We start from the raw sequence: 15,210 nt of genomic DNA on the forward strand, positions 1-15,210 counted from the left end.
GGATGCAGGGTCCTTCACAAAACTTAAGTAAATGTGACCCGTGCTGGCAAAATGAGTTGCAATGAGCACATTTTCAAAATTGAGTTTTCATATTCTCCATAAATGATTTGTTGGAATCAGAAAAAAAAAAAAAGCTACATTAATGAAAGCCAATATATTAAGACCTACTGTACCACAAGGAACTAATAAAAGATATACATATTTTCCCCCCAACAGTTTACCAAACATTCACTTAAGACATAACAGATAATGTTTGCTTGAATACTCACCAAGACAGATATTTTGAAATACTGTAATTCTGTGTATATCGGGATCACACGCTGTCAGAGCACAGGTCACATGTTTTAAACTCCTGGCCTGACAGTGCGTTTTCAGTTTATTCACTCATTCAGAAGAGTGTTCACTACAATACAGCAAACTGAAAGATTAAATTGCCATTGTTTGCCACTTCCTTATGTAAATGCTAAAGGTTTCCCTAAAGTCAGGTGTTAAAGCAAGGATTTAACATTTGAAAATACACCTACTTATTAAATGTTACAAGCAATCAGACAGAAACAAAGCCTTTTCTGAAATATTTATTAGAACAAAAGATTTCTGCACAGATATGAGACGACACAAAGGATCGCGCTTTAGTCCTCCTCTGCAGCTTGAGCCCGAAGGAAGCTGGCCTTCTTCTGGGCAACACGGTCTTTTCTCTGAGCCAGTGTGAGCTTGGCACGGTTCCATCTAGAAAGAGAACCACTCAATCTTAGCAAACACAAGTAGCAAGCAATTTCTCCCAGAAAATCACCTTTAAATACAGCACTACATTTCAATTAAACAGTCATTTAGGTGAGACTAACCAATTTTCCCTGACCAAACAAGCATTAGTCAAGATCATTGATTTACTTAAGACTGCAAAGAACATTAATGAATTATACTTGGGACTATCTGACAATTCATGTCCGCTCTGAAAAAAATTTAAAACAATGAAACTTCCTGTAATGGCTCCACTGACACTAAATGTCCAACTATTAACCAAAGTTGCTCTCAGCCCCGTCTTGAAATATGCATCAACTGTGCAAATGTAGGACCAACCACAATTTGCTCAGTCTGAAAGGGTATCATCATCAAGCAGCAGAAGAGTTATTGTGGACATCAAACCTTATCTAAATGGTTTAATTGACAAAATACTTTGACTCATGTTAGAGTCATGTTAGCAAAAACATGACTTTAAGGCCCGGTTTCACATACAGGGTTTAGATTAAGCCAGGATTAGGCCTTTTAGCAGCTTTTATAAACGTGCCTTAAGAAAACATTACTGGTGTGCATCTCACACTGATATATTTTAGGATATGCCAGTGCAAGTTGCTTTCAGTTAAAACATGTATTTTAGTCTGGAACTAGGCTTAAGCCTTGTCTGTGAAACGCTCGTGAACATCAACCTAAGAGCACAAGACATGAAGCAACCAAACAAAAGATCTGTACCTCTTCTTCTTGACTTCCCGCTTGGGCTTCTTTTCATGCACTGGGTTCTCCCGGATGGATGCGTGTGCCTTTTTGTACATTTCCTCCATCTGAGGAAGAGAGACACATTAGAATATAGCAAAACTGTCACAAGATATTAGAGTAAAGCAGGCTGATAAAGCCTGAAGTTAATCTTGTGTTCATGAAATACTGAACTTGCATTAATGTGAAACCAAGTCATGGATTTGCAATTTTTAAAGGGAAACTCCCTCCAAAATGTATGGGTGTATGCAAGGGAAAATAACCAAACTAGGGATGCACCGATACCAACAACCGATAGGCAGCGTGTGTACAGTGTTTGTGTCCAAAGAAACACTGACAACAGCGTATAATGGGGATAAAAAAGGCGGCTGTCTATGAAGTAAATGCATCTAATTAGTGGAATATTAAACAATTTTATTGTTATTTTATTACTGACTGCTTACGTTTAATAATGTTTTAAATTCACATTAATAAGGCTGGTAGTTTTTCTTGTAGTATCAAAATTGGAATATAGAATTGATATTTCACTGGTGTCTAATCATTTGTACCACTGAGCCAATCCTCAGCACTGAGCCCTGCTGGAGCTGCTCTAAATGTGTGCTGTGCTATTAAATGAAAGATAAAATATGATAGAGCAATCGAATGAACAGTGAACGTAACAGAAGCTCATACAATGCATTTTAGCAGGCTTAAGCAAGCATAGAAATAACTGAAGGAAATATATATTTGATTAACAAATTAAGCCAACTAATATGATTTATATTCTTTTGGTTTCACTACCCAATACATTTTAAAATTACAAATGCAGTGAAAATACAGGTGTCAACAAGTACTAAAAATGAAAGTATCGGTGCATCCCTATTATAAACCATCACTTAGTGTGTTTGTCACGCTTCACATGGTGCTGACGTTTACATCAAGCGCCCTGCCTGGAAGCCATGGGTAATAGTTTATAAAGGATTCTAATTTTTTCCCCTCACACACCTATTCGCTTTGCTTCAGAAGACACACTACGGTCATATGGATTAGTGTCATTTTGCATGGTTTTTGAGAAGTCAACTTTGAATGTTCCATCCACTTAAGGTTATACAGAATCACAGAGATGGGTTATTTATTTTTAATAGGTATGCATGCACCAATATGAAAAATTTGGCCGATACCAATAACTCTTTATATTGAAAGCAGATATATTCCCGATAAATCTAATTCCCAACTTGTATATAATTTGAAAGCTTGATTACAAAAATAAAAAAAGTCTCACTATTAAAAGTCATGTCCCAAGCACACAATTATAAATGTTATTATAATTTTATGTAGCCAATATGACAGACTTGCACAGCATGTTGCACTTTTTTTTTCCTCTTTCTTTTCTGCCATATTTTCTTTTATGAAGTGATTTCAATCATATTTTAAGCTATTCAAAACCATCATGGTGAACAGTGTGCATCTGAAGTATCTCAGCTAAAGGAAATAATCAGCTTTAATACATCGGCCAAATTTTCGTATCGGGCCGATAACAATAACTTTAAAAATGAACATAGCGGACAATATGATATGGTGGCCGATATAACGTGCATCTCTAATTTTTATTTTTTAAAACTTTGTTTGGAGTATTATCTTTTAAGCCCAACCCACTTTATATCAGGCATCTTTAACTATGTTAAAAAACACCCAGTACATACTGAATCAGGGGTAACGCCGTTCTTGATAAAGCGAGAGAACTGCTTCTTGTACGCGTCCTCATCCTCCTCCATCAAGTATCTCATGTACTCAGAGATGTTCAGGCCCAGGATGTGCTTGCGGTGGACCTCTGCATTGAACTCCTTGCTCTCAGTGTCATAGCCTGGGAATCGCTTGGTGCTAAGACAAATTACACAGTATTAATGAACAGAGCTCATGCAGTTTTGATGATTCCAATGTAAACATGTCTTAAAATCAGTCCCGTCTTGAATTGCAATCACAGCAACAAGCTGCTCAGTTTCAAGATTTGTCATCAAGTAGACAGAATTATATAAAATAGGAAAACCTAGAACAAACGGTAAGAGGGTAGATCTACCTGTGAGGAATGGAGAGACCTCCATCCACCGCTCCCTTCAGGGCTCCGAATACCTTATTGCCAGTGGTGGTTCTGGCCAGGCCTGCATCTAGGTAGCAGGTGAAAGCTCCAGGCTGTCCATCAATGCTCTCCACATTAAACTCGTCCCCGGTGATCTCCACCTGGCCGTCATACACCTTGTCAAGGCCAAATTTGTTCAGCAGCTGGAAGAAAGCACACAATAGTCCAGTTAGAACCAGTGCTTGTGCCCTCATATCAATTATCCAGAATCAAAATTCATTCAAGTGTTAAAGAACTGCTTAAGGACCCATTTACTCCTGATATTAACTCTTAATTAGAGAAGATTGGATTGCAAGAGCATTGTGATCTTATCACTCAAACCAAATTTGGAGATCAAAAACACATGCGAAAACATTCTCTTTGTACCATCAAAGCTAGTGATGGGCTACTTATCCAACACAATGCTGCAGCAATGCAGTTTTTTTATTTTTTTATAAATCTGATGGAATTTGAAAAAGTCAGAGTTTATAGAACATCTTTGGTATTTATGATAACATGCAGTGATGCAGATCACAAAGCATGCACATCCAAACTTCAGGTTGAAGTACTGCACTTAAGAGCAACTTGCTTGAAATTCTGCATTTTTTACATGGATCTGGCGTAGCAAATGAGATATGTAGTCAAAAAAGCAGCAAGTCACAAGTGGTCAAAGGAAGACTCAGCTGACCACTCGTGATTGTGTCGCCTGAGATGACCGTTAGTACCAGGTGTAAAACGCACCCAATCGTAGCACATTTACAAATACAGATTCTTGCTCAATGAAATGTCTAAATCCAGCACCATGCATTATGGGACAATTTCACAGATGGACATTTGGATTACTCTTGCACTACAGGTACACATGTAATTAATAATTAAACAATTATAAACATTTGCTGCATCCCAATTTGCCTACTTATCTAGGCCCTAAAATGATGTACACTTGTGAAGAAAATGTACGCAAGTTTGAGTGTACAGCAGAAGAGTAGCCAAGTTTTGGGACATACTACCAAATCATAATTGCATCGTTAATGTACCAGACTGTCACTGGAAACTGGCCTGTCAATCATCTCGCCACGGTTAACATCCTCTTATAGACACTCCGCATTACAGTTTCAGTACACAACAATTCTTTCCATTGTATTAGAGAGAAAAGTAGTATGTTACTCTGCCAGTTGTGGGGTCTTCCATGCAGAAAACTCATGTTTTTCATAATGAAGCATTTAAAGTTAACAGCCAAACATATCTTTATAAAAGTTCACAATGTTGTTGCTGATAAAGTCTTTATCAGATTCTGGGCAAAGTGACGTCACCCTCCCATGACTGTTGACGGATACTGCCGTATTAACAGACCCGCCCTGAGTGAGCTGAACACAGGCCAACATTGTTTCGACGCCGGAGCAGCTGTAGACAAGAATGTCTCGTAAGCAACTCAGGTGTTTTGTCGTTGGATGCAAGAATGAACATAGCGGTCTTCGTGTACTTCTGACATCAGAGCCGCTGAAGCCTCAGTGGATTCATTTTATTTTAAGGGAATGCGCCCCCCTTATACCTAAATGCATTTATGTTTGCGCAAATCATTTTACACCAGACTGCTTTGTGAACGAGGGTCAAATACAAATACAAAGCAGGTTTGGCTAAAAATGTGTTACTTAAGGATGGATCAGTACAAAATGTTCACGATCCAGCTTATGGTCTCCGGAGTGATAGGCTTAACGTTACTGGTCACTGCAGTAATGAAAGGGAGAGCACACAATTTATTACAGTCCATCGGGAGTAGTTTTACGTATATAAAGTTTACCAATTTATTAAGCACCCCCTGAAAAGATCTGTATATATATTAGGTAATTGTTAGTTCTAACAGGTGTTGTGTGATTCGCTGTGTATGTTGATAATAAAAGGGAGAGAGAGAGAGAGATTATGGATAAGACTTTAATGCGCACTTGTACTGTTTATTCAGCTCAGTGAAAACGGACGCTTCATCTTTTGTGTGAGGTACAATAAACTTTATAAAACTAATCAGTATATTTTTGGCCATCATTCTGACACGGTCCGCTACAACAGGCTTGTAGTGGATAAAAGCAAGGTGACAACGCAAGTTATAACCGTAATTAAACTAAACTATACCTGTTCTCTCTCTATACAGCACATATTCTCTGGCTCTGTAGGCATTGTCCGACTCCGGTTCGAACTGAAACCCGCTGACATTCCAGTGTATGAGATTATCCTTTTTGTTTATTGCACAAGCTCTCAGGGATTAAAGTGAAAAAAATTCTTCTGACTGAATTTTTTTTTAGGCCAAGTCATATTCCTTTAACTTTTTAAATAGTCGAGACCAATAGCGTTTTAAGGGGATACGTTTTAAACCGCTTTAATATTGCCAGTAGGCGTATTTTAAAAGCTATTTTAACCCTTAAACAGGCAAGAGTAGAAAATCTGGACTTTTTATATCATCTGGACTTAAGTAAATCATATCCAAAAGAATTTTTGAAAAATGTTATGTATTTTGGATTTTATGAGTTGTGACTCCAGATCACATTGCCTGTTTAGGGTATAAAAAAGGACCAAATCTATAACTGTAACTGCCATTGCATGTTTAAATCAATTATATCCTATACTTCAACCCATATAATGTTAACATATTATATATCATTGGAAAGCTTACAAACTCAAGATTCAGCCTGTCAAAACCGTTTTGAAATCGGACCTTGCGTTACCATAAAAATGGTTTAAAAAAATTGGTAAAATGGTAAAAAAAAATTGGGATTTAGGTCAGGCTGATCACAGATAACTTGAAGCAAATCATGTGACCAGCATACTCAATACAGACAGGCTGTATCAGTTTAACCTGTAAATTTTATAATTTGTAAAAAAAAAAAAAAAACTCAGAATAAAGATTGTTACAAAAATGAATACAAAGTTAATCCCTTTTTTATACCCAAAACTGGCAATGTGACTCAGGTGTAACATTTATTTCAAAACGTGCAATAACAACATGAACAACATTTTTATAAATTTTCTTTTTCAGCACCTTAAGACAATGTTCATAATTAATGTTAGCAGTGTTAGTATTATTTTTTCAAAAGAAAAGTAAGTTTAATTTATATTTACTTATCTCAAAATCTGAATGTCCTGCACCATTGGCAGCCATGTTGGATTTAGGTCAGAATGACTAATTAATCACAATTTTTTTTTTAAACAAATCATATATATATATATATATATATATATATATATATATATATATATATATATATATATATATATATATATATATATATATATATATATATATATATATATATATATATATAGGCAAATTATAACACGTTTACACAAAATTTGTTAACACACACAAGTACTTTTCCCCTTTACTTAAAGGGATACTTCACTTTAAAATGAAAACTCTGTCATCATATACTCACCCTCAAGTTGTTTCAAACCTGTATGAATTAATTTCTTCTGCTGCACAGAAAGGAAGATATTTTGAAGAATATCAGTAACCAGACAGTTAACTGGAACCATTGACTTCCATAGTAGGAAAAAAAAGTACTATGGAAGTCAATGGTTCCAGTTAACTGTTTGGTTACTGACATTCTTCAAAATATCTATCTTTCTGTGCAGCAGAAGAAAGAAATTCATACAGGTTTGAAACAACTTGAGGGTGAGTATATGATGACAAGAGTTTTCATTTTAAAGTGAAGTATCCCTTTAACATAAATTGTAAGAATATGACTAATAGTAAAGACTAGTACTAATAAATAAACATTAGGCCTATGCTTAAGCTATTAAATAGCAGTCCCAAACTAGTTTTTGTAAATACAATGTTGGTATGAGCCACTACAGTCATTTCAAAAAATAAAAAATAACACAAAGAAAAATAGTGACATTTTGGGGTTAATATGGAAACGACAGTTACCATGGTGAATAGCCTACACAATACAAGAACTGTTAATGAAACATGGAAACTGCTCCTGGTGAATAGAATGAAAATCATACCTGCATTACTTTTATTTCGTGTAATTTACAACGTAACGGCGTTGCATGCTCGTAGTTTATTTTGCACTTTATATACAGTGAGGCGATACTCAGCGCGCGCCGCTGCATTTGCGCGTGCAATTGAGTGTGCGCTACGAGAAGAGTATAACGGCTGACAGGACAAGACAGTCCGTTTTTCTGAGGTGAAAAACTTTATTTCAGCGTACACTTATGTCACTGCCTGGTAGTTCCTATTGTGCTGGGTTTTCTGAAGTAGTCATGATTCGCCTCTCATAACATAACGCTCTAAACACGCACGCAGAGTGGAAAAGGAGGAGCGGAGGAGAGGGGCGCGGGGAGCAAGGATCACAGCCCAAATTTGAACTATATCGATATATGCGATATGGTCTAATTCCATATCGCATTTCAAAAATATATCGATATATTTTTTATATCGCCCAGCCCTACCTGCATTATAAGTGTGTCCATGGTGACTGAAATACAGTTCCACCTCAGCGCTCAGCTGTAGCCTGACATGCACTTTCCGTGAGCGGTAATTGAAAACCCGGAGTGGACCCTGAGCGAAGTGATTACAGAGTGCTTAGAGTGGAGAGAGGAACGTGCTTTTGCTCCACTCCAGGCTTTGATCACATCCCCCTCAGCAGGGTGAATACACCGCGTCTTTCCTTAATTTAAGACCTATTCAAACTAAAATTAAGACATTTATTACACTATTTGAGAAATGAAAGCCTATTTACGGCCTTAAAATTAGGAAAAGTGAATTTAAGACATTAAGGACAGTCTGGAACCCTGCAATTGACGGAAATCCGTCATAGACTCGCTGCAATTAACGGAAATCCGTCGTAGCGACGGAGAACTTTAATCCCTGAGCTCTTGAAGCCCCGCCCTCTTCTCGAAAGGGGGTGGGGGGCAGCAGCTCATTTGCATTTAAAGGGACGTTTTTCTCATCCTCAAAAAGTGGCAATTTTAACATGCTAAAAAAAATATGTGGGGAATTTTGTGCTAAAACTTTACATACATACTCTGTCCATCAGAGACTTATTTTACATCTTGTAAAAAGGGGCATAATAGGTGCCCTTTAACATTTTTACATCAAATTAAAGGGGTCATATAATGGTACATGCACTTTTACAAGTTGATTGTACTGAAATGTGTGTTGGCAGTGCCTGTACACAACCATCATAAAATGATAATCCATCCAGTGTTTTTTTTTTTAATCTTCTTATACGTTTCCCCCTCTCCTAAATCAAGCCGTTCGACCGTGTGACGTCACACGGTCGGACGCCCCTCCCTCAATGGTGATTGACAGACCCGTTTCAACACAGACCCGCCCTCGTGAGCGAGCTGTCAATCATAGTCCGCGCCAACCGGCGCGTTCATTATTGCTGATAGCTGGAGCACTGAGTAGAATGGCGTCTAAGCGATTGTGGTGTTCTGTTCTTGGGTGTGATAAACACAGCAGTCATTTTGATGTTCCTAAATCCGAACCGCTGAAGACGCAGTGGCTGAGTTTGTTTTCGAAGGGAATATTCCCCACAACGTTAATGCTTTCATGTTTGCGCGAATCATTTCACCAGGCTGCTTTACAAACGAGGGTCAGTATAAAGCTGGTTTTGCTAAGAAGCTGCTCCTGAAAAAAGGATCGGTACCAACTATTTGTGTTCCTGCTGCACCTCCAGAAGAAGTGAGTGAGTAACGTTTTATTGACCTTTATATTAATCTTTGCAAATCACTTGCTGCACGCTTCACGATGAATGCGGCTGTTTACACTCAGGGTACATTACGGCATTTTTTTCTATGTATGACGTTCTCAATATAATTCATAATCCCATGTTTATAATAAACAACGCGTTATGGTTATTGTGTTACAAACGGTGTCCGCACAGAGCAGAGGGGCGGGGTCAGCACAGCTCATTATCATTTAAAGACCCATGCACTCAAACGGCGTGCTGAAAACAGCTGTTTTTGACTAGGTAAAATTAGTGTTTTCTTACAATACTAATGAGAATTTTTAATTAAAGTATATTACAAACTTTTAATTTAGACCCTAAATAATCATATTAGCTTATACAAAAATGACATTATATGACCCCTTTAAATTCCTGGAGGGCCACTGTCCTGCAGACTTTAGCTTCAACCCAAGTTAAACACATCTGGACCAGATAATCAAGGTCTTCAGGATAACTAGAAACTTCCAGGCAGTTGTTTGAGCTTGTTGGAGCTACAATCTGCAGGATAGTGGCCCTCCAAGAGCGTAGTTTGACATGTGCATTGGAGTGTGCATGGATTTGCACTTCAAATTTCCACTGGAAACAGTAGACCATCAGGATATCATGGGATACTCATTTCAACATACTACGATTTGGGACACACTTTCTAATTTTGAACACCATTTAGGATGTATAGTATGCAAACTGGGACACAATCACTTTTCATGGCTAAACAACAAAATACCTATATAAATGATTGATCTAAAATTCCTTTGCTAAATCTGGATTGACTTTAACCTTTTCAAGGTTTCAACAGCAGGGCTCCAGACTAACTTTTTTTATTAGGAGCGCTGTAGCCCCTGACTTAACATTTTAGGAGCGCAAGCAGAAAATTTAGGGGCACACCTTCACATTTCCCCCTAAATAACTATTACAGACAAATGCTTTGATAATAAATAGACTTAGCGTACAGAAATTATGGTGCAGTTTTATTTTAAGATCACAGGCTCCAGACTAACATCTGAGGGCAGCGGCACTAAGTTCTACAGAAAGTGTTTGGTAGCACTGTGGGATGACAAAGCACTGAGCTTAATTTGAGGTGTATAGATAAAGTTAACTTTAATTATTATCATTCATAATGTCTTAATATTAATTCAAAAGCAAAATGAGTGACAAAATAGATATTAGGGAGTGAAAATAGCCAATAAGCTCCCTCAGCAGCTATGTTTACAATGGTAATTTAGTCTTTCTTTTTTTTTAAAATAAGTGTTTTCCTACTTCTTAAAACTTTCAGTTTTATAAATAGAGACAATCTTTAAAGGATGAACAAAAATGTTTTGGTCAACACATTAAAAATAACATTTAAATATGATATAGTTTTGAAGTGCTGGAAAAAGATGTGTAGGCTACTTTTATAACCACAGTATACCATTATAGTTATGCCTGGTTCAGATTACACAATTTTTGTGTATGTTATGATAGTCACTGTGTCAGATTACACGATTTTGACTCCTAAAAATCTTGTCATGTCCTGGAAAAGAAACATTGTCAGACTACACGTTGCTTTACGACCAGTCATCGCGAGCCGTCTCACACACACATTCACTCGCACATGTACACGCACTCACTCACACATACACGCACTCACACACACACACACGCTCTCACTCACTCACACACACACACACACACTCACTCTCGCTTGCGCACGCACACACACACACACACACACACTCACTCGCGCACACACTCTCTCACTCACTCTCGCTCGCTCACTCACTCACTCGCGCGCGCGCACACACACACACTCATTCACTCTTGACGGAACCCGTCATGGAGGACCGTTAAAAAATTAAACATGCTAGTCTTTTTGTCGTGATGTCGTAAAGCATCGTACGCGACGTCGGTTGTCGCCCACTATCACACTATACGAGATGAAATTTACTGGTCGCACATGTGCGACTGGATGTAAAATTCAGTCGCACACACTCAAATTTTGGTCGCAAAATGCGACCATTTGGTCGCAGTCTGGAGCCCTGAACAGAATAAAACTTGAGTTCACAGTACATGTAGGACTACATATAAGAGTGCTACCCCTTTTGCAGTTTCAGTTTTGAGTAACACAATCCATCTTGGAGAAATTTGATCTGAAATTACTCTTTACAGACATATTTCTTCATATCTGTCAACATGAAGAACCACTAGATAATAAGTTAATTTGATGCAACTACTCTAGTTCTTGAGACATATCTGCAAGGTAAAGTTTCATAAATCAATTTCAAAGGGGAAATGAGTCAAAATAAGAAGCAAGTGCAAGACTCACCCTGCGGGCGAGCAGCAGCCCAGTGCAGTAGGCCGCAGCATAATTTGTCAAACCCACACTGATGCCATACTTGGGCAGCTCATGGGAGTAGGCCGCACACACAATCATGTCACCCTCAATCTTGGCATAGGCAATCTGGAAAAACAAACAAATCTTAAATCACATTTGACTCCACAGGGATATTTCTTCAGTGATTTCATATACAGATAAGCTTGATTCATCTTATGCACAATAATGAGAACATGCATGTCAAACATTTTTAGAATACAGTTTTCAAAAACTACATTTAATGCATAAAATATAACTACTATATACTAACATTAGCCACTTTTCCACAGTCGGGCCAAACCGTTCTCTTTGCTTGTTCCGTTCCATGTTGATCCGGCCCAGCCGGTACAAATATGGTTCCATTTTCCACTGTGGAGCTGATAACGGATTTCATTTTCCACTGTGGGGCTGATAACGGAACTCTTTGGAATGTAATATAAATACAAATACAATTGTTGCCTAGTAATGCAATAGTTTACAGATGATATGAGATGTAAATAGTGACCATGTTATGGAGGATGATCAGATATTTCTTTTTAATGCTATTAATTTGTTTACGTCGCTCAAATAGCACACTTAGCTAGCCAGCTACAGAGAAGCTGTGACCCGAATTGCAAAGTCACTACAAGTTCTACCAGCACGGTTGGCCAATTCCGGGCCGAGAACAGTTTGGAATCAAGCCGTACCAGGCTCGTGGAAATATTACTAGAACCGTTCGGCCCGACAGTGGAAAAGTGGCTATGGAATACCCACAAGACTATGGATTTAGTTATTTTTGTAACTACATGTTCTTTCTAGAAAATTCCCACATTTATTGCTATTGAGTTTGAGGTATGGTTGTGGCTAGAAGGAATGGTTACGCCAGGATACATTGTATGATTTTTGCTGTCATAAAAGCTCACAGGTGAGAAATTGCATGGAAATCGTTGATGCCCATATGGTCGTGGCTCGCCGTAGCGTGTGCAATGACTCACAAACTCATGAGTGTCCGAACGGTTTGGGTTTCAATTAGGGGTAAAGTTAACAGTGACAACAAATTTGACCCACGCTGGCAAAATGAGTCTGAATGCGCACGGTCTATTAACTAGCTACAGGCAAAACAAGTGAAAAATGAATTTGAGGTTAACAAAATTGAGATTGCTTGCACATGTCTAGCAATCCCAATACTCCAAATAGCAATTCTGAGGAGTAACTTTCCTTTGTCCATGAAAAATGCCATTTGTCTCTGCTCACTTCTCGCATTACCCCGTTAGCACAAGTTTGGTATCGTTTTAAAGCGCAGCATTTCAACTTTGCGAATATTCACAGCAAATTCTTGTTGGCTTGAGTCTGAACCAATGAAATGTGATTTTTAAACTCATGCTGATGTAAACAAAACGATCTCACTCGCGCTGACCGACGCATCCTAAGCGTGAGCACAAAGACAGTGCGCGATCCCAATCTACACATATACAGAATTACAATATTTCTAAATATCTGTCTTGGCGAGTATTGAGGCAAACATCTGTTATGTCTTAAGTGAACATTTGGTTAACTTTTGGGGAAAAACATCTGATGTGTATCATAGTATCAGATCCTCGCAGAACAGTAGCTCTTAATATATAGTCTGTCTCAATGTAAACCAAATAATTGTTGCATCATGGAAAAAAAAAAACAATAATAATAATAATAAAATTTGGTGTTATTACCAAGGATTTTAGGGTATGGCTGCTAGGTGATTTGTTTTGGAACTTTTAGAAAACTCGATTTCTCTCAAAATTGACTTTACTGACTATCAACTCCAAACAGGTGTAGTTCAGTCATTTTTTGTCTGATTCCAAAATAAATCATACATCATTTTGAAGGTTTTTTTAATAGAGAATGACAAACTCATTTTTGAAAATTTGCCTATTGCGAGTAATTTTGCCAGCACGGGTCACAAATGTTAATTAAATGCAAGTACATTATTTGTAACTGCTATGCACCTACATGTACACATTTAATAAGTATATTGTATAGTTAAATAAGGCCACCTAATATAAACTATGACCAAATATTGCTTTTAGTGCTTAATAAATATTTTGTCAAGTGACAATTAAACTTTTCCCCATAATCTCCCATCCTATTCAAACACTGATTTTCGGCATTATAGAATATCCTGCTGCATGAGCACTTCACAAATGGTCATGGGGCAAACGGTGAGCAGCTTTACACCCACCTGGCAGATGATGTCCCTGTTGGAGGAGCGGACAATCATCCTATACTTGGGTGTGTTGTACTTGTTCTTGTCTTGAATAACCAGGCGCTTTCGGGCGAAGTAATCAGTTTTTCCCTCTGAAAAGCAAAAAGAGAATACAATGAAAATGAGACCTTGTCTGTATGACTTCATATAGGCAAACTGTTCAAAGTTCTGCATTTACCTCTCCTTCTCCTGAACTTCACCTGGTACCTCTTGAAGTAGGCCTTGTTCTTCACTACTTTAACAAATCCCTAAAAGAACAACAAAGTACTTTAAAAGCCAATCACATCAGATAATCAACCTGCAGACGCAAAACAAATCGAAATGTCTGCTACTATGAAAACCGAAGTGATAGGACTGCAAAAGGGTGAAAGGCCTGCAAATTAAACAGCACGCGAGACCGCGATTAGGTGTTTAATAACATATTCATATTGTGCTTTTTGAGAGCGTGTGAGGTTGCGAAAAAACATTAGCAATATTGCCAATATTCATTACATTGTGCAACTATCTCTGAAACTCATGTGGGAAGGGTTTGAAATCAGCCATAAGGCCACGTTTGAACTCTTGTCTATCCGAGAAAATCTTATGCCATCCTTTTATTATCTGTCATCACACTGTAACGTAAGCGCACCAAACAGACAATTAACCTTTAGGGAACACAATAACAGAAGTATTTCGGCGCGTACTGACCATTTTGTAGACTTTTCAGTCTCCTAAGCCGGAGCCTGGAGTCAAACTAGGGAGTTTTGACTCGGCTGCCCTGGAAAAGAAAGAATGATGTGCGCATGCTCGGTAAATACCATCGACAGCGGGTCAAAACAACACTGTGAGGAGGAAAGCACAGCGACACCTGCTCTTTTGGATGTATAAAGGCGAATATTAGCTAAAATACATTTGTATGAACAATGCTTATCAACAAATGACATCTGTCCAGCTCATATCGCTTTGTTCCAAGAAATAGGCCTACTGGCTTTATCTCATTACATGAAGATGCAGTTTAGCTGTCTACTTAGCTGTTATGCTGTGCTTTATTTTTATAGATTTAATCGTTTTACCTTTAGACAGTCAATTAAACTATGAAAATAGGCCTACATAAAAATATAAATTATCGCATGTTTAACACAGTTTAACATCTAAAGAAACAGGCTAGTCAAATAAACATAAGCCATTTCAATATAATTTTTTTGTTTGTTTTACTTAATGTTTTTGTTGGAATAGAAGATGACTTAATGACATTTTTGTAATAGATTTATTTGTATCTTGATGTTTATTTTGTAAAATTAGATTTATTGTTCATTTGGGTGTAGAACTTTTCTTTTTTTCTGATTAT

General features: G+C 37.7%; 1 protein-coding gene across 1 annotated transcript; it reads right to left on the reverse strand.

Annotated features, from left to right (window-relative positions):
- Window positions 1-561: 561 nt before the first annotated feature.
- On the reverse strand, window positions 562-14,697 carry rpl5b (ribosomal protein L5b). The gene is made up of 8 exons (XM_084129023.1): window positions 14,571-14,697; window positions 14,062-14,131; window positions 13,860-13,975; window positions 11,615-11,749; window positions 3,545-3,747; window positions 3,171-3,348; window positions 1,468-1,556; window positions 562-726 (listed from the first exon to the last, which is right to left on the reverse strand). The coding sequence occupies exons 1-8, from the start codon at window positions 14,571-14,573 to the stop codon at window positions 630-632; spliced, it is 891 nt and encodes a 296-aa protein (XP_083985149.1). The 5' UTR covers window positions 14,574-14,697; the 3' UTR covers window positions 562-629.
- Window positions 14,698-15,210: the final 513 nt, after the last annotated feature.

The sequence above is a fragment of the Abramis brama genome, assembly GCF_963993115.1.
Source record: "Abramis brama genome assembly, chromosome: 11".
Lineage (NCBI taxonomy): Eukaryota > Metazoa > Chordata > Actinopteri > Cypriniformes > Leuciscidae > Abramis > Abramis brama.